The sequence below is a fragment of the Gymnoscopelus microlampas genome, assembly GCF_963454915.1.
Source record: "Gymnoscopelus microlampas genome assembly, chromosome: 7".
In the NCBI taxonomy this organism is placed as follows: domain Eukaryota; kingdom Metazoa; phylum Chordata; class Actinopteri; order Myctophiformes; family Myctophidae; genus Gymnoscopelus; species Gymnoscopelus microlampas.
Genome location: NC_139944.1, coordinates 10,883,412 through 10,901,917, shown reverse-complemented (window position 1 = coordinate 10,901,917; position 18,506 = coordinate 10,883,412). Strand labels below are relative to the sequence as shown.

At 43.8% G+C, this 18,506-nt stretch overlaps 1 protein-coding gene across 2 annotated transcripts in view; it reads left to right on the top strand.

Moving 5' to 3' along the window:
• The window catches only part of fer1l4 (fer-1 like family member 4), a 62,640-nt gene that overhangs the window by 36,359 nt on the left and 7,775 nt on the right, over positions 1–18,506 (top strand). Inside the window, exons 27-40 of one of the 2 annotated variants that reach the window (XM_084063154.1) lie at positions 5,246–5,370; positions 5,702–5,836; positions 6,839–7,012; positions 8,114–8,224; positions 8,553–8,714; positions 9,718–9,889; positions 10,114–10,220; positions 10,331–10,459; positions 10,711–10,735; positions 11,614–11,714; positions 12,286–12,423; positions 13,495–13,611; positions 13,914–14,041; positions 14,166–14,336. In XM_084063154.1, the coding sequence (XP_083919280.1) occupies positions 5,246–5,370; positions 5,702–5,836; positions 6,839–7,012; positions 8,114–8,224; positions 8,553–8,714; positions 9,718–9,889; positions 10,114–10,220; positions 10,331–10,459; positions 10,711–10,735; positions 11,614–11,714; positions 12,286–12,423; positions 13,495–13,611; positions 13,914–14,041; positions 14,166–14,336 (1,795 nt within the window). Of the gene's footprint in view, positions 1–5,245; positions 5,371–5,701; positions 5,837–6,838; positions 7,013–8,113; positions 8,225–8,552; positions 8,715–9,717; positions 9,890–10,113; positions 10,221–10,330; positions 10,460–10,695; positions 10,736–11,613; positions 11,715–12,285; positions 12,424–13,494; positions 13,612–13,913; positions 14,042–14,165; positions 14,337–18,506 lie in introns of both variants that reach the window. The other variant, XM_084063153.1, reaches the window with a different exon arrangement.

Genomic DNA, 18,506 nt, shown 5'->3' with positions numbered 1-18,506 from the left:
GGGGGTGTGTACACCGTTGATAAAGATAAGATTAAACAAAAAGATTGGAAGAAAGTTAAGGAGAAAGAGGAGGAAGAGAAAGAAGGAAAGAAAAGAAAAGAAAAAAAAAAAAAGAAAAAAAAAAGAGAAAAAAAAAAAAGGGGAAGGAACGGGGGAGGGGAAGGTAGGGCAGGGTGGGGGGGTGGGGGGGGGGGGGGGGACTCAGTCAGAGGGCAGAGTTTGTAGTGAGTTGAAATAAGTGATAAATGGGTCCCATTTATGGGAAAACATAGCGGAGTTGCCCTTTACGGAGTATTTAATCTTTTCCAGCTTAATATAATACATAACATCCCTGAGCCACCTGGACGTGGATGGGGCTTTAGATGATTTCCATAGAAGTAAAATACAGCGTCTCGCCAATAAAGATGTGAAAGCTAGTACATCTGATTGTATGGAGTTGGTTCGAGTGACACCACCACTTGTGACCCCAAATATGGCTATTAGGGGGTTCCTGTGTATTTCAATACCCAAAACCTTGGACAAAGTGTCGAAGTAATCATTCCAAAATGTATTAAGTTTGGAGCAGAAGTAAAACATATGACTCAGGTTGCATGGTGATGAGTGACATCTTTCACATTGGTCTACTATGGATGGGAACATTTTTGATAGTCTAGTTTTAGAAAAGTGAACTCTGTGTAGTACTTTAAACTGTATAAGTTCTAGCCTTGCACACGGTATGCTTGATCCAATTTTGTGTATTGCTTTGTCCCACCACTGGTCTCCAAAATCAGTTAAGTGTGGTCCCAGCTCCTCTTCCCAAGCTGACCGTGCTTTAGCTATGGGGTGATCGTCGAAGGTCATAAGTTTGTTGTATATTTTAGAGATGAGTGAATCCTGGTGGGGTTTGAATTCGAGAAAGTCATCCCAACACTGTTTAGGCGGTAGAGAAGGGTAGGAAGGAAAAAGAGCAGTAGTACTGTGTCTGACTTGAAAATAACGAAACAGATGTGATGTAGGTAGGTTATAATCTGAAGCTAGGTCTGAGAAACTATAGAAGGATCCATTTTTATAAAGGTCTCTAAAAAACTTAATGCCTTTGTTCTGCCAAAATGTAAAAGATGTATCAACTAGTGATGGGGGGAACTGGTGGTTGCGCATTAAGGGCATCAATGTAGAGGCTGACTTGAATTTAAAGTGGCGCCTGAATTGAAGCCAGATTTTAAGAGTGGATCGTACCACTGGATTGGTTGTAAAGGTGGAGGGGTTAACTGGTAGCGAAGAAGTGAGTAGGGCCCTAAGGGAGGATGATGGACACGACTGTGCTTCCAGCCTGCACCATGGTAGCTCTGGTGAGTGAAGCCAATATGTAATTTTGTGAATGTGAGATGACCAATAATAAAAGAGGAGATTTGGTAACGCGAGACCTCCATTGAGTTTGAATTGTTGGAGTAGTGATTTTCTCACCCTGGGCGCTTTCCCATCCCACAAGAAGTTACTAATAGTTTGGTCCATTGTTTTGAAAAAATGTTTAGGTAAGAACAGAGGGATGCATTGAAAAAGAAAAAGAAATTTGGGCAAAATGTTCATTTTTGCGACATTGATTTTACCAACCAGTGACAGAGGTAGTGACTTCCACTTTTGTAGGTCTATCTTGAGTTGGGTAATCAGGGGAGTGAAGTTGGCAGCATAAAGAGATGGTAGAGTACGGGTTATGTTGATCCCTAGGTATTTGAACCCTGACGAGCTGAATTTGAATGGGATTTCGGTCTGTTTAAGTGCTAAGGCGGATGTGTTTATGGGATAGCATTCACTCTTAAGAATGTTGATTTTATACCCCGAGAAGGAACCGAATGTCTTCAGCAAAGATAGTATTGATGGGATGCTGACTAGTGGGTCTGTTATATATAAAAGTAAATCATCTGCATAAAATGATAATTTTAACTCAATACCGGCGCGGGAGACTCCTTGAAAAAGAGGGAAGGTTCTTAAAGCTATTGATAAAGGTTGGATGGCTGCGGCAAAAAGTAATGGAGACAATGGGCAGCCTTGTCTACAACCCCGTGTTAGTGTAAAATAGCTTGATTGAGTATCATTAGTGCGGACACTGGCTTGTGGAGAGGTGTACAGAAGTTGAATCCATGATATAAATTTATTGCCAAATCCAAATTTATGAAGTACAGCGAAAAGGTAGCCCCATTCAACCCGGTCGAATGCTTTCTCCGCATCGAGTGAAATGACTACTTCTGGAGTCGGGGATGACTCTTTTGAGTAAATAGCGTTAAAAAGTGTACGGACATTAAAAAACAGCTGGCGGCCTTTGATAAAGCCATTCTGCTCCTCTGATATAACAGTGGGAAGAATAGATTCAAGTCGTGTAGCTAGGGCTTTGGCCAGAATTTTAACGTCTACGTTCAATAGAGATAGTGGTCTGTAGGAGGAGCAGGATGTAGGGTCCTTGTCTTTTTTCAACAGGAGGGATATGGACGTCTGGGTTAGAGTTTGCGGTAGTAGGCCGCGTTCTAATGATTCATTGTAAACAGAAAGAAGAAGGGGAGCTAATTTGTCAATAAATTTTTTGAAGAATTCAATGGGGAACCCATCAGGGCCGGGTGCTTTATTATTTTGCATGGCTTTTATGGAGAGTTTAATTTCTAACAAGGTTAGTGGTGTATCAAGCTGGTCAGCGGCGGCAGGGTCGACGGTTGGGACTTCAAGACGCTCAATAAATTCTAACATTTCTGTGGTGTCTGATGGGGATTCTGAGTTGTAGAGAGAGGCGTAGAAGGTCTTAAAAATCGCATTAATAGTTATTGGGTCGGAGGTGAGGTTATTGGTAGAATCTTTAATGCTGGAAATCAATCGGGAGGATGCTTGTCGCTTCATTTGGTGGGCTAGCAGCCTACTTGGCTTATCGCCATATTCATAATAGTTACTACGTGATTTAAGTAAAAGCTGTTCCGCATCCGTTGTTGCAGTGCGGTCAAATTCTGCCTGCAGGTCGATCCTCCGTTTCAGCAAGATTGGGGTGGAGTTAACTGCGTTTTGGCGGTCCAGGTTTAAAATGTTTGTCATCAAGTCTTGTAACTTGGCTTTGCGTTTTTTATTAGAAAATGCTGAGTAGGAAATTATTTGGCCGCGCAAAAAGGCTTTAAGTGTTTCCCATAACAATGAAGGAGAGATAGAGTCATTATGATTAGTGGCAATAAATTCATCGATTGAAGATGAGATAGACTCGTTGAATTTTTCGTCTGACAGCAGCAAAGAGTTAAACCTCCAGGGGGATGTGAAGCGAGGCTGATCTTCTAGTTTAATGTCTAGGCTTAGGGGGGCGTGATCCGAAATGACAATTGAGTGATATTGAGATAAGGAGACTTTGGAAATAAGTGAGCTGTCAATAAAAAAGTAATCGATACGGGAGTATGACTGGTGCACGTTCGAAAAAAATGAGAATTCCTTACCCTGTGGGTTGCGAAGTCTCCAAGGATCGACACAACCGTTCTTGAGCATAAATTCTGATATTGACCTGGACATACGAGATTGATTAAGACTACGTGGATTCGAGCGATCAAGAGCCGGTTGGATTACACAGTTCAGATCGCCACCTAGTATCAGAAGATGAGTATTTAAAGAAGGTAAGATACTAAATAGTTTATCTGTAAAAGTTGGGTTGTCAAAATTTGGGGCGTATACGTTAACCAGTAGTACAGGGGTACGGTGCAGAGTGCCTGCGACGATCAAATATCTGCCATTTTTGTCTGATATAACCTTGGAGGGGGTGAACTGGACTTTTTTGTTAATTAAAATTGCTACCCCCCTTGCTTTGAAGTTAAAAGATGAGTGAAAGATGTCACTGATCCATGCAGACCTAAGTTTAGGTTGGTCTTTATCACGTAAATGTGTTTCCTGTAGGAACACTACATCAGCATTCAGATGTTTTAAATGGGAGTGTACTTTTGAACGTTTAACTGGGTTATTCACCCCCTTAACGTTCCAGCTCAGAAACCTAATGGCAGACCTATTGTTTGGAGTTTGTGAATTTATATTAGCCATTTAAAGGTGTCGAGTGAATATGAGATAGGTAGGGCCAATAAATGTGTTACTGACTGAGTCCCCCCTATTAGGGGAGGGGTGGGAGGGGAAGGGCAGGGTAAGGGAGTAACGATAAAGGGAAAAGAGGAAAATGAAGAGGGAGAAAAGAATAAAGAAAAGGAATACGAAAAAAGAGAAAAAAAAGGAAGAGTAGTGCTTTTGTCTACAGAGACAACCCATCCCCCTCCCCCCCGTGCACTTGAAGTGTCCCCATTTCCCAGCTGTGGGGACAGAAGTGCATGCTCCAGCGGGAGCCAAAGGAGTCATCCTCCTAAGAGTGGTGCTAGTGACTGTCTAGCTTTACGCCTATCGAGTACAGAGAAGGTTCAGTGAGAAGACCCCCAGTGCTGAAATGTAATGAATTTGATAGTGATCATTGAACTTCTCCTGGATAAATAAAGAAAACAAGAATGTGTGTTTTCTGTGAATCTAACATGGTTAAAATGGAGTTACAATGGGGGGTATATAGGAGGGGGGCGTGTCTGAACAAATGAATATTAAATATCTTAATATTGAATCAAGCAACTTAAAAACTGTCTGGGGTGCCAGAGTAGGCGTTAAAATTACCCCAGAAGTGTTTTAAAGTGAAATACCCCTTTAATATAGAGTTATGGATCAAATCCATGCAGAGATTAGACCATAACGCTACTGTTAATACCACAACTACTACTACAGCAACTAGTGTTAAAAGTTAAATGTAGGGCTGTCAAATTTACTGTGTAAAACAATAAAATAAACGCAATTAAAGGCCAGTCCACACCAATGCAACTAGTCGCAACTTGCAACCAGTTGCAAAAATGACTGCGGTCTGGACTGACCAGTTGCAGACCGGTGCCATTTGGGGATAATGGTTTGTTTGTACTTGATTGGGTTTTAGACTAGTGTTATTCTATTTTATAAAGGCCTCCTGTGGACAGGTGTTGAAAATTAGCACTTGTGCTATACACTTTAAACAATGCATCTGGTTCGGCTAATTATTGCCAGAATAGGCTGTACAATTTAGGTAACGGCAGCACCGTTGGCTCAAATGACAGCAAGAGAGATAAAGAGAGACATTTATCTTTCCGTTCCCACAAACAATATTTGGAGAAAATGGGCATATTTTCCGTATTAATCATGATTAATTCATTATTAATGTACGATTAAGCCCTAGTTAATCGTACTGTCCTGTGTACAGACAGCAGATACTTCCAGCTGCGGTGTCATATGTATCAGGGGCGGAGCCTCATGGCTGCTGATGACAACGGCCTGTCAGACCCTTTTGCCAAGGTGCTCTTCTCCACGCAGTGCCAAGTCACAAGGGTATGTATGCTGTCATATGTGTATTAATGAGTTGAGATATATTCTATTATGTGTTATATTGTCGGCTCGGCTCGCAGTATTTACCTTTACAAAATGTAGCAATAGAAAAAGAAAATAAACTTTAACCCATCAGCTATTTGTAAACAGTATTGAAAACTAATAATACACATAATATTTTCTGATGGGGGCTCACGGCAAAATACACACATTTGGGGGTCCTTGACATGACAAGGTTTGAGAACCAGTGGAGTAAACAATAGATACTGTATTATGTCATTTTTCGGGGGTGAACTACTCCTTTAACACTTTATTTGTATGTCACTGTTGCTAGGTGATTAACGAGACACTCTCTCCGGCCTGGTGTGAGTGCTTGCTGTTTGACAGAGTTCTACTGGAGGGAAAGAAGGAGGAGCTTAGAGAAGACCCGCCCCTTGTCATTGTCAGCGTCTACGACTATGATAGCGTGGTAACATCCCATTCTAAATCTCCATTACCATGGTCACCACTGTATTTTTTAGAGCTCTGGCAGTCACTACATTGCGGATTTCCATTGTGTCACCCTGCTTGTACCGCCGTTGCAACCTCGGAACGGATGAGTCGTCTCTCCATCACATTTAGGTTTAGGAGGAGAATAGGCAGCAATATGTAAAAATGGGAATACATTGGGCCTCTTCCTTACTTCGTTGTTACCAACGATACTAATGAAGGCTCTGTTTCATTCTGGGTGCTGATATTGTGAATGTTGGCTCACTGGAAACACTCTGCTACACCAGTGGGCATCAAAGTGTGGTCCAGGTACCCACCCTCATGGTTCCTTGAGGGGTTTCCAAATGGTCCCTTACGGGTGTGTACAAATGGAACCAAATGGACCAAATTCCTCCCCACACACATTTCTGTGTGTTGCCACTGCATTTGTATCCTACTGGCTCACCTGCCAGTGAGGAGCCCCCACCGGGAGGATGTAGAGCCTTTGTCCTACTCCTAGACAGACAAAGCCAAAGCCAGGGTCCTTGAGGGGGTTCCAGGGGGTCACCAGCAAAATTCGTTGAAGTATAAAAATGTGTTTGAACTCTTTAACCCTATTTTAAAATTCTGCTATTCCAAAATAACCAATTTACAAGCTCGGGTCACAATGCGAGGCGTTGTAGAGTGAGCTTGTAGATTGGCTATGTTTACAACACAGATGTCTTTAGGGGGTCCCTGACTCCCAGGCACAAAATATTTTCAGATGGGGGTCCACGGACAAATACATTAGTGTGGGGGTCCTTGACATGAAAATATTTGAGAACCACTGTTTTATGTCCACCACTTTGTATATAACCTTGCTGTGTCTTGTAACCTGTTTTTTGTGCGTGCGTGCGTGCGTGCGTGCGTGCGTGCGTGCGTGCGTGCGTGCGTGCGTGCGTGCGTGCGTGCGTGCGTGCGTGCGTCCGTGTGTGCGTGTGTGTGTGCGTGTGTGTGCATGTAGGGCAGTCCAGAGCCTCTGGGCAGAGCATATTGTGAACCAGAGTTTAAGTTTGTGGAGGAACTCTACCAGAAGCCTCGCCTACGCTTCTATGACATCAGCAGAGGGAAGGCCTCAGCAGGCGAGCTATTGGCTGCCTTCGAACTGATAGAGCTGGACTACTCTGGATTTGGAGAGGTGATTGGTCGATCTTTTGTACGGTGTTTTTATTGTGATATGGTTCTCCCTTGTCTCTGAAATAAAGATTGAATTGATTGAATTGAATTGATCAATGTGTCTGTGTGATATAGACCAGTGGTTATATCACACTACTACGTTAGTTCCATTGATCCAAGCCAGAACACAATTGATTGATCGATCATGACATGCTCTGAAAATGCACGCGGCCCACCCCTCGGCGTATCGGCTGCCGTGTTAAGTGGTCAGATGGATGGGCCGCGAACGCTTTGAGAAAAGGTTGAGAACCACTGATATATACCAATTGCATGCCATTCCCAACAGATTCCCAAACCTGTTGTTTTGAGGAGCGCTCACTTCTGTTCACTCAACGTCCTACTGTATGTATGGATATAAGATGTATATAAGAGTTTTTCATTCGTTTTTAGTGTTTATTTTGTTTTGACTTTATGTTTTCAACGTCAGTTTAGTTTTAATTTGTTTTTAAAGCAGTTTTTGCTAGTTAACTTTTGTTTTTAATTTGTGAAAAAGCTGAGTTTTAGGTCAGTTTAATTAGTTTTAGTTCAGTTTTTATGAGTTTTAGATTTTTATTGTGATATGGATGAGTCAAAGACGGGATTCAAAAAGCTTCAAAAATTGCGTGTCGTACGCTGACAACGGCCCTGAATAGCCCACCTACAAGCTCACAATGCGTCGCTTGTACAGTAGGTCTGCTATTCTCCATGCACGACACCAGCACGCAACAAAGTAGGAATCAAGCCAACCAAGGAGTGTATAGCCTATGTAAAGAAGGAGAGGTCACAGTAAATATCCTAAGCTTTCTTCATCTGCACTGGGAGGAAAGCTGCAGCTGAACGTTTAATGGAATATATTTTTATACATGTTGTGACTTGTTTTCCGTTGCATCTCTTGAGCAGTTGGTTTCTTATGCAACCTGCTTGTGCAGTGCACGCATGTCTGCATGATGTCAGTGTGACATGGTCTGATAACGGCTGTGTGTGTGTGTGTGTGTGTGTGTGTGTGTGTGTGTGTGTGTGTGTGTGCGTGTGCGTGTGCGCGTGTGTGTGTGTGTGTGTGCGCGTGTCGTGCTTGTGTGTGTAGCCCAATGTTCCCAGAAGTGTAGATCCGGTGGTACCAGAGTACCTGACAGATCCTGGATGTTACATCATACCTGATGGAGTCCGACCCATTCTGAAGACATTTAGGATAGAGGTACACACACACCCACACACACACACACACACACACACACACACACACACACACACACACACACACACACACACATTCATAAAGTTCAGAAATAGTATTGTGTGAATAAAAACATATAAAAATAATTGTTTTATGTATGAAATATTGACAAAGAAAAATACTTTAATTAGGTTTAGCCTAAGTAAACTTGACAGACACACTCACACGTTTATGTGCTATGCTATAAACTGTGTGTATGTGTGTGTGTGTGTGTGTGTGTGTGTGTGTGTGTGTGTGTGTGTGTGTGTGTGTGTGTGTGCGCACGCGCGCGTGCGTGTGTACTGTGTAGGTGTTGTTCTGGGGCGTCAGGGACCTGCGGAGGGTCCAGTTGTTTGAGGTAGAGCGCCCCCAGGTGCGTGTGGAGTGCGGTGGCAGCCATCTGGAGTCTGAAGAGATGCTCAGCTGCAAAACACATCCCAACTTCAAAGAACTGGTCAAATGCTTTGATGTGGTGAGTACTGTACATGAAACATGCCATATGCCACAGGGCTGCTGACCCGCATGTCAGCAATTTTGATACCGTTCGCTTCCAATTTCACTTGTATATCCTGTATTCTGTGTGAGTTCTCTCATACGGGATACAGTATTTTCTTTTAGGGCTGGAGAGACAGGGAGACCACTGTTACTGAATTGTGTAGCAATGAGTACTATCAGAATATAGAGCTACTTAACAATTATTTACACCAGACAAAAGGAACGAAGCACTGGAGCATCACAGACAACAATGAAGTGCTAACAATGACTTACGTTTCGATGCCAAGTGCAGCTTCTCCAGTCATGACTCTTATGAAGCTGCACGGCATCAAAACGTTAGTCGATGCTGAAACGTTACTCACACCCAATATTTCGCCGTAATAAAGACTCCACTTCTCCCCCAGCACTCACCCCTTCAGACTCCACCTCACCCCCTAGCACTCACCTCTTCAGACTCCAGCTAGCAACTAACCAAGACATGACGACCATGCACACATTGGTCACTCACTCTCATGTTTGTGTTACTTAGGTTTGTTTCCTTGACCACAATGTTAAGAATTCAATTTTGATAGCTTGTTATTTAAACACTAGGTTCATTGTTTACCTGGTATTCTATAGTTTCAGATTGTTATATCAATGATATATTGTGTTATATCAATGATATATTGTTTAGACAGATGCTAGATGTTTTGTTTACCTGGGCTCCTAGTTTCCTGAGTTACTACACTGTCTCTCTGCATTCTATGTATGTGTTTACCTAGCTTATTGTAAGTCACTCTGGATAAGAGCATCTGCTAAATGCGTACATTTTAAATTGTAATTGCAATATCAAATCTGAACCCTAATCCTTTAAGGTTTAAAACACACGTGAAGTACTCGCTGTTGTTTTCTTTTGTCAGGCAAAATAGAAATGCAGTATAATTTGAGTCAGTTAAAGTGTATTAGTCATGATCACATGGCCTGTTTTGTCCTCCAATCAGGAGCTTCCAGAGCAGGTGTACCTGCACCCTCCTCTGACGGTGTTCGTGGTGGAGCAGAGAGCGTTTGGTCGCATGGCGTTGGTGGGAACACACCTGGTCCCGAGTCTGATGACTTATGCCCCGCCCACGTTGGGGGAGTGGCTAGAGGAGGAGGAGGAGCCTAAACCTACAGGTAAGGGGAGGGGCTATAGGAAGTATAGCGTGCATGCGTGCGTGCGTCAGCAACGCACAATCAAATGTTTGTGAGAAATGACATCATCCACCCCCCCTAACACCCCCCCATATTGCGGCAGGGGCTAGAGGATGGGATGGAGCTTAAACTCTCTGTCTGTCTGTCTGTCTGTCTGTCTGTCTGTCTGTCTGTCTGTCTGTCTGTCTGTCTGTCTGTCTGTCCAGTGAGACAAGGGAAGGTCAATCCGTTGACAACAGTGAAAAGTATGGACCTGAAAGCGCTGTCAATCAAACAGAGCAAAATCCCCATCAACCCCTTGAACCTGGTGTCCGTATGTACTCCTCTCCTCTCTTCTCTTCTCGTTTGTGTATATAGGATGAAAACATTGCTATACTGATAATATGCAAATTACACGCTAATCACGTCCAAACATCGCCTCAGGCTCCTCTAAAGATGTTGACCAAAACCAAAAAAGGGGAGGAGCTAGAGGAGGAGACACCAGAAAAGGAGGAACTTGATTGGTGGTCCAAGTACTACACATCACTGGAAGAGCTGGCGAGAGAGAGACAGGTAAAGCTGTCAAATATTTGTAGAGGGGTAAAAAGTACAATATTTTCCCCTGAGTATCAAAACAATTGAAATACGCAAGTAAGGTAAAAGTGCCACAAAGGTATTTTGAAGTACAGCACTTGAGTAAATGTACTTAACACCAATGCCGTCTTTCATAAACACACTGTAAGGACTATCTCATGCTGTCTGTCTGTCTGTCTGTCTGTCTGTCTGTCTGTCTGTCTGTCTGTCTGCAGGCAGCTCTAGAGAAGGAGTTAGAGGAACAGGCAGAACCAGGTACAGTCTTCATGTAGAAACTAAACAACTGTCACCGTCTAGTTAAAGGACAAGACCACTTTGGTAGAGGTTTTTGTTGTGTAGTTACCATGCCATAATCTAACTCCAAAGGTGGACAAGAAATCAAAAATAATTGCTCCATTATTTAGAAATTGATTATTCAAAATATGTTCCTCATTGGACCAATTATATGAAGATAGGTTGAAAATGGTTGAAGTGTTCCTTTAAGCAAAGGAAACATATTATAAAAGGACATAGAATACAGTAAACAGGAAGAAAATACAAAGTAAAACACGTATCTCCTTAATTAAAAAAAACACATATTAAAGACACAGAGCAAAAAACACCAGTAAATAGTCAAAACAATTACATTGCAGAAGAAGAATAAAAAGAAAAAGCTTAATAAAAGGAAGCAGCAAACAGAAATTTAAAATAGAGTTTAAATAGTGTTTAAAATTGTGTTTAATGACCACTTGTGACCAAGTGGTCAAAAGGATTATTTTGAAAAATATGCCTGTGAAAGATGACTTTTGTTTAACTTAATAAGTTACACACTATTACTTTAAGAAACAACATTGAAATGCAGTGTGTGGTTTATGCACCACTCCGGAAACTTGCCAGTAGACAGCTTTGGTCATGTAAACGCCTTTTATTTCAGCATGTTAACTTTCCAGGAACAAAGAGGCTGTAGTGTCTATTAGCTTGGCATCCCCATTGACGATGTCATTGGTAGGCAGGTTTCTGAACTGTCCACCAATGAGACACAGAGTGAGCAAACAGAAATGGTGCCATCTTATAATGAGCATCAGTGAGGAGTGGACCAATTACATGAAGATAAGGTTGAAAATGGGTGACGTGCTCCTTATTTCTTTGTCCAGAGGGAGGCTCTTTGACCATGGCATCTATAGAGGAAGAGGAGGAGGTCGTCATAGAGATAGAACCCCCCAAACCAAAGAGGAAGAACATCGCCACGCTGCAGGTCAGAGGTCAAACTACAGAGATAAAACCACACAGGTCACGTGTCATTAAGATGTAGTTCACCCAAAACAATGCCTTTGAATCATGGAAATATAACATTTTCACATTCCTGTGATTCCATTTTCACATTCCTGATCCAATATGCCAATATTTAATTAATTGAAGTAGGCTAAATAGAAGGCCAATCTTAACAAGAGCAAAACTATATTATTTAATGCTTGCAATGCGAGAGTGCGGTCTAGGTGTCATGTGACGCCTAGTGCCATTCGTAGCATTCTTGTGTAGACTCCATCCAGGGCCCTTTCCTGCTGTACTGTTATTAGTGTACTGTACAGCCATACAGCAGCTCTGAGTCCACAGTAGGTCCTCTTGAGGACTTCTCCCATGTCAGATTTCCACACTCTTCTCATCACATGTAGGGCATTCCAGTGCATTTCTTAGTTTTTTGTGTAGTTGTAAATTGTATATTTGCGTGCGTGTGTGTGTGTGTGTGTGTGTGTGTGTGTGTGTGTGTGTGTGTGTGTGTGTGTGTGTGTGTGTGTGTGTGTGTGTGTGTGTGTGTGTGTGTGTAGTTGTACAGTTCAGAGCTGGAGTCAGCGTTCAGTAACTTTGAGGACTGGTTGAAGATCTTCCCGCTTTATAAAGGACGGACCGCCGCAGGAGAGGACGACGATGATGATGACGATGAGAGGATCATGGGAAAATACAAGGTATGGACGGACGGGCGGGCGGTCGGTCGGACGGACTTGGAAACATGGACAGAAAGACAGAGACAAATAGACAGGCAGGTAGACCAACCAACCAACAGAAAGACAGGGAGACTGACCAGCAGGCAGACAGATATATGTTAAAAATGTAAAGCTCAGTCAGCTCTTGGCTGGTGCAGTGATAAAGTCCCTGCTCACCACCACGGAGGTTGTGGGTTCGAATCCACCGTGGTGCAACTGCAACCGGCTTTGACAGGTATCTATGCGAACACAATTGGCCCGTGTTTGGGGGAGGGAAGCCGGGCGGGGCGGTTGATATCGGTCATTGCACACACTCCTACAGAGTACGTGGTGGTGGTGGCACCTGTCAGTGGGGAGTATTAAGCGGGAGGAGTAGGACGAAGGCCCTACGTCTTCCCCGTGGGGGCTCCTCACTGGCAGGTGAGTCAGTAGGATACAACAGCAGTGACAACACAGAAATGTGTGTGGGGAGGAACCTAATTGGCATAACGACTAAATTGGGGAGAAAAAGGGGGTAAAAAATAATTGGCTACTCTAAATTCTTGGGGAAAAAAAGTCAAATGTTTTTAAGCTCTGTATTCTGATAGTAATCATTGCTATAGAGTGTTTGTTCAGTATCAGGGGTCTCCCCGTTTCTCCAGCTCTTTAGTAAAGAGAAAATACATTTTCAGTTTGGTTGCAAATGTCAGCCAATTAGGAGAGAGTATCCATTTAACAGCCTCAAATTTAGTGTTCTAGTTTCAATTTCTGCTCATTTCTTTGTTTCATTACTTCCAATTTCACTTGTTTATCCTGTATACCGTGTGATTTGGCTATCCTGATTGGAAAATTGTATCATGACCTGAAAATGGATTGTCTGTTTACTAAAGAGCTGTAGAGACAGGGAGACCCATGTTACTGAGCAAACACGCTATAGCAATGATTACTATGATAATATAGAGCTATTTAACACTTAATTTAACAAAAATGAGTTTGCATGTTTTTATAATGATATTATTAAATGTGATTTCAGAATGAGTTTGTATGTTTATATACAGTGACATGTGATTGCAGGGCTCATTCTTGGTGTATCCAATAGAAGAAGGAGAAGAAGACAGCAGACCTCAGATCATTAATGGAATCCCCAACAACTCTCCTGTCAAAGTCCTCTGCAGAGTCTACATCGTTAAGGTGCCTGTCTCACTCTCACTGGCTACCTGTCTCACTATCACTACTACCTGTCTCACTCTCACTAGGTACCTGTCTCACTCTCACTGGCTACCTGTCTCACTATCACTACTACCTGTCTCAGTATCACTACTAACTCTCACATGCAGTCATAATGCATTGTATTGTATTGTATTGTATTGTATTGTATTGTATTGTATTGTATTGTATTGTATTGTACTGTATTGTATTGTATTGTATTGTATTGTATTGTATTGTATTGTATTGTACTGTACTGTACTGTATTGTGTTGTGTTGTGCTGCAGGCTAGCAGTCTGTCTCCTACAGATCCTAACGGTAAAGCAGATCCCTACCTGGTGGTGAAAGTTGGACAACAGACGGTGGACTCCAAAGATCGTTACATCCCCAAGCAACTCAACCCTGTGTTTGGAGAGTGAGTACCTGCCTGTCTGTCTGTCTGTCTGTCTGTATGGTTTCCTATCTGTCTTTCTAATGGTTTGTGTGTGCGTGCTTGTGTGCTCGTGTGCACGCACATGTGTGTGTGTTTTCTCCTATAGGGTGTTTGATCTGACGGTATCATTTCCATTGGAGACCGAGTTGGTCGTCATGGTGATGGATCACGACATGGTGGGCTCTGATGATGTCATTGGAGAGACGCGGATCGACCTGGAGAACCGCTTCTACAGCCGTCACATGGCTTGCTGTGGTCTACAACTATACTACAATACGTAATATATACAATATATACTACAATGTATACAGCACATGGCCTGCTGTTGTCTACAACTATACTCAGGGGTGGACTGGGCATCTGGCATACCGGGCATATGCCCGGTGGGTCGACCATTATTGGGATGGTGGTCCGCAAATTATTTTAAACAAAAAAAAATATATATATATATATATATTCATTTTTGGAACATTACGGTCATTTTTGGGTTGGCGGCCCAATTCTTTTTGCCCCCATTTTAGGATAGTTACGGTCATTTGTGGGCTGGGCGGCCACTAAGTGAGAGGGCCAATCCTTCAGTAACTCCGGCCCACAGAGCAGAGAGACATCACATGATTGTCCCAGTCCAGCCCTGCTGTGACCTCATCCTCTCCTCTCGTGCTTTTCTCTAGTCTACTCTATCACCAGCCAGAGCTGTTAGCTGCAGTTTCATATGTACCACCCACATGCACAAGATGGTGGTGTTTGTTTCCACAGTGCAAGACAAGCCAATGCAGTAATAGTTGTCTCTGACTATGTTTTCGATTCGATGGTGGTTGCAGACAGGCAGGTGTTGTTTGCAAAGCATAGGGATGTGGTTAGGTTGCATTTCTCAGTCCTACCGTAACTGTAAACATGATCTACAGCCTTCTTTGTGACCACATCCTCTCCTCTTGTGATGTTCTTTACACCACAGCAGACAGAGCTGCGGTTTCATATGTAATACCAACAAACATAACCGTTAACTTGGTGATGTGCGACATGCACAGGGGCCAACTTCATTATGTCAAAACAAGATGGTGCAGATACAAGTCGACTTACATGGTCTCCACACAATGTTTTATTTCCTATACTAACACTGAGGGGTCAGTTTTGGGTCAGTCTGGGGTGTCCCAGCTGAGGAAAGACCCCAACCGAAAGTTAGAAAAATATTCTTCCCTGCTGCTTTAAAAGTGTAATAAATCAACTCAGAATATTTAAAACCTATAAAACAACTATAATATTATGAAAATCGGACATTAACTGGCTGGCGTACTGTTCTGGGAGGTGCCAAAATAGATGACCCCCCAGAAAGGGTGGGGGTCTGGAATTTTTTAACCCCATCAATTTGTGATAGTTTGGGAATATCTATTTTAGCACAAAAATGCTACGGGAGGTGTTTTTTTTGACATAGCATACAACACTATGAGCCTAAATAAAATAATTATATTTTTGTACTAGAAACACACGTCTCTGCTCCTCTGTCCTTATTAAACCTGTTGTTGGGTACAGTTAAGTATATCAAACTGTATGTATGTGGTATTCTCCGGGTGAAACTCCCTGGGTGGCGTAGTCTGGTATTGTGTTTCCGGGCTTAAGTGCCCTGGTTACACATGCAATCATGTTCATTTTCATACTTCACCGATTCATAATAGTCCTCTACTTCTTGTAGTGGTCAGGTTTGTAATAAGTCCAATACATCATCTCCAGTGGAGATGATCTCCCCAGAGTAGGGTAGCTTCCTGCCGGTGCCATGATGTGCTTTAGCAAGCATCCTCCTCATAAGAGCAACACACTCTGCTTGTTTGTGAGTACTGTAGGCTAACTATCATATTTATGGATTGTGTAGTTGTGTATGGGTTGTGTAATTATTTTTACTCAAGGCTACAGAACATGGAGGGATGATTTTCAGTAAAAGTGGTGGTATTAGGGCTTGTTTGTGTGTACCTCGACGGAGCGGGGCGGTAGAGTATCTGCTATCTGCATGCCGGTTGTGGTGGGCCGGTCTGGGCCAAAATGTCAGGGCCGAATCTTTTACCCTGTCCAGCTCTGACTATAATACAATACGGAATATATACAATGTATACGACACAAGGGCGGCTGTGGTCTACAACTATACTACAATACGTAATATATACAACTAGAGTTTCGGGGGGCTACGCCCCCCTCAACCCCAGCCGCGCACGGGGCCCAGCGTGGCCGTGTGTATATTGGGGGACCCAAATCGCCGGAGTGAAACTGTGGAAAAGTTTTTTTGAAAAAGGAAAAAATTTGAAGAAATAATATTTGTTATGTTTCAGGGGGTCCACAGGGGGTCCGCGGACCCCCTGATGGTCCACTGACCCCCTGTGGAGTGTTGGGACGCGCAGGGACACCCCTGGAACATTGCGGACCATTTCGGTGTTTTGTTTTTTTTCATGAAGGTGGTTGCTTGTTTCTGGCGCAGGCTGTGCAAACCTGGCAACCCAGCGCATGCTGCCGCACGTTTAAGTGGCGTAGCGTCATGAGGGTCAGTGGGGCCGTGGCTCGGTCAGTGAAGACCCTGTAGTGCGGATGATATGTGGCATAGAGGGGCAGATTGTAAATCCACAGAGGAAACATCCGTGGGCTACCATTGGTTCAGCGATGTGTGCGGTCGCCCTGCGGCCCCTCCTCCTCCACCAATGTGCAGTATTGAGAGCCCTGACGTCACAACAATTGGAGCGATGGGCACTGCACTGTGGTTGGTTAGGGTACACCTAGGGCCCAGGTAGAAGCCAGTTAAAGCCTGCATGGGCAAACCCAGTTAGGACCCGCCTTGGTCCCACATAAACATGGCTAGTTGGGGCCCACCTAAGGGCCAGGTAGAAGCTACTTATAGCCTGCATGGGCATCGCAGTTGGGACTGAAGTGGATGGCGCTGACATTGCTGACATGGGGTCCATATGGTTTAGCCCACCTTGAAACCATATGGGAACTACGCTGGCATGCTGGCTGTAATGCAAACGCTGCATCATACCTGCAGTGTGTAGTTTGATGTTGTGTGTGTAGCAGATATACCTGCAGTGTGTAGATCAATGTCCATAGGAAAGTCAATGCCCAGCAGTGTTTTTTTTCCCCAGCAGAGTTTCTAGTGTCTCTGTGTCTCTCTGGAAGAGGTTGCACATGAACTCTGCAGCCGCACTGAGGCGCTCCAACACAAACACTCTGACATTAAGCTGCTTCACACAACAAACATCAGCACCACGCTGCTGTTTGTCCAAAAGACACAATATCTCCTCTCCCACCGACGTCATGTGTTCATTTATCGACAGCCGTACAGACTCCTTTTGACACATTTTACGTCGTTTATCCAGCTCTCACTGACTCTCCACATCGGGCTGTTATTTTGCTGCGATCAAGTCAACGATGTGAGAGATTAGCTATCACAGACGGACGGACAGGGGGTGAAACATAGTCTTGCGCCATGCCTTTCGGCCTGGCGGAGACAATAAAAAACCGAAAGTAAGGGAAATGGCCATTTCTGCAACAGAAGTAGTCAATAAACTATGCTATGAAAACATGGGCCACATTGGCAAAGAATGTAAGAAAGAGGCAATCATGTAGAAAATAGCCGATCTCCAAGCGTACAAAGCCTCTGAACGTGAGGCGTTTCGAGCTTGTAGATTGGCTATTTTCACAATATTTACTTGTGGAACGGAGTCAAACAGAATGGGGGGGTCCCAGATCAAGTACGTGTATTTGGGGGGGGGGGGGGGGGGGGGGGGGCGGCGTGAAAGGGTTGATAAACACTGCTCTAATCGGAGCGAAATTATCTGAAATTACTACATGAGCATAATGCAGCGTAACATGCGTTGCACGGGGCGGTCCTGCCATTACGTTAGTTACTGTAGTTGCTGTGGAGCTACATAGTTCTCCAGAAGACACACACAAACATACACCATGTACAATGGACGAACTGAGCAGCAATATAGACATTCACCACACGAACGTGCATTGTTGACAAAGTGATTGCACAGCCGCTGCAGGCATGACAACCAGGTTAGCGTTAGCGACATGGCAGCTATCACAGCGCCCTGTCCGTCGTGCTGCAACTGCCTGTGATGGCTACAGCAGTAACAGCAAGCTGTCTGCGATGCCATTGTCTGGAGACTGCTGTTAGCGTGACACGACCAATGAGAGTGAGCGCTGTAGTTGTTGCTAAGATACGGTGGCGTCTCTGCCCCATAGCTTGTAGATCTCTCACACATGATTGGCGTAGGCTGCGTTGCCAGGTCTGACTTTGTGTGTAAGCAATGGGCGGCTTATTTTTGCGCGCCTTTGGGCTCGTTTGCATTGTGCGCACGGCAGCGCTTGTTTAGCGTACGTCAGCGCGACGTGGCAACGGACGTGGCAACGTGAAAGGTGATTGGCTGGTGAAAAGAAACACCCGACGTTACACCAGAAATGG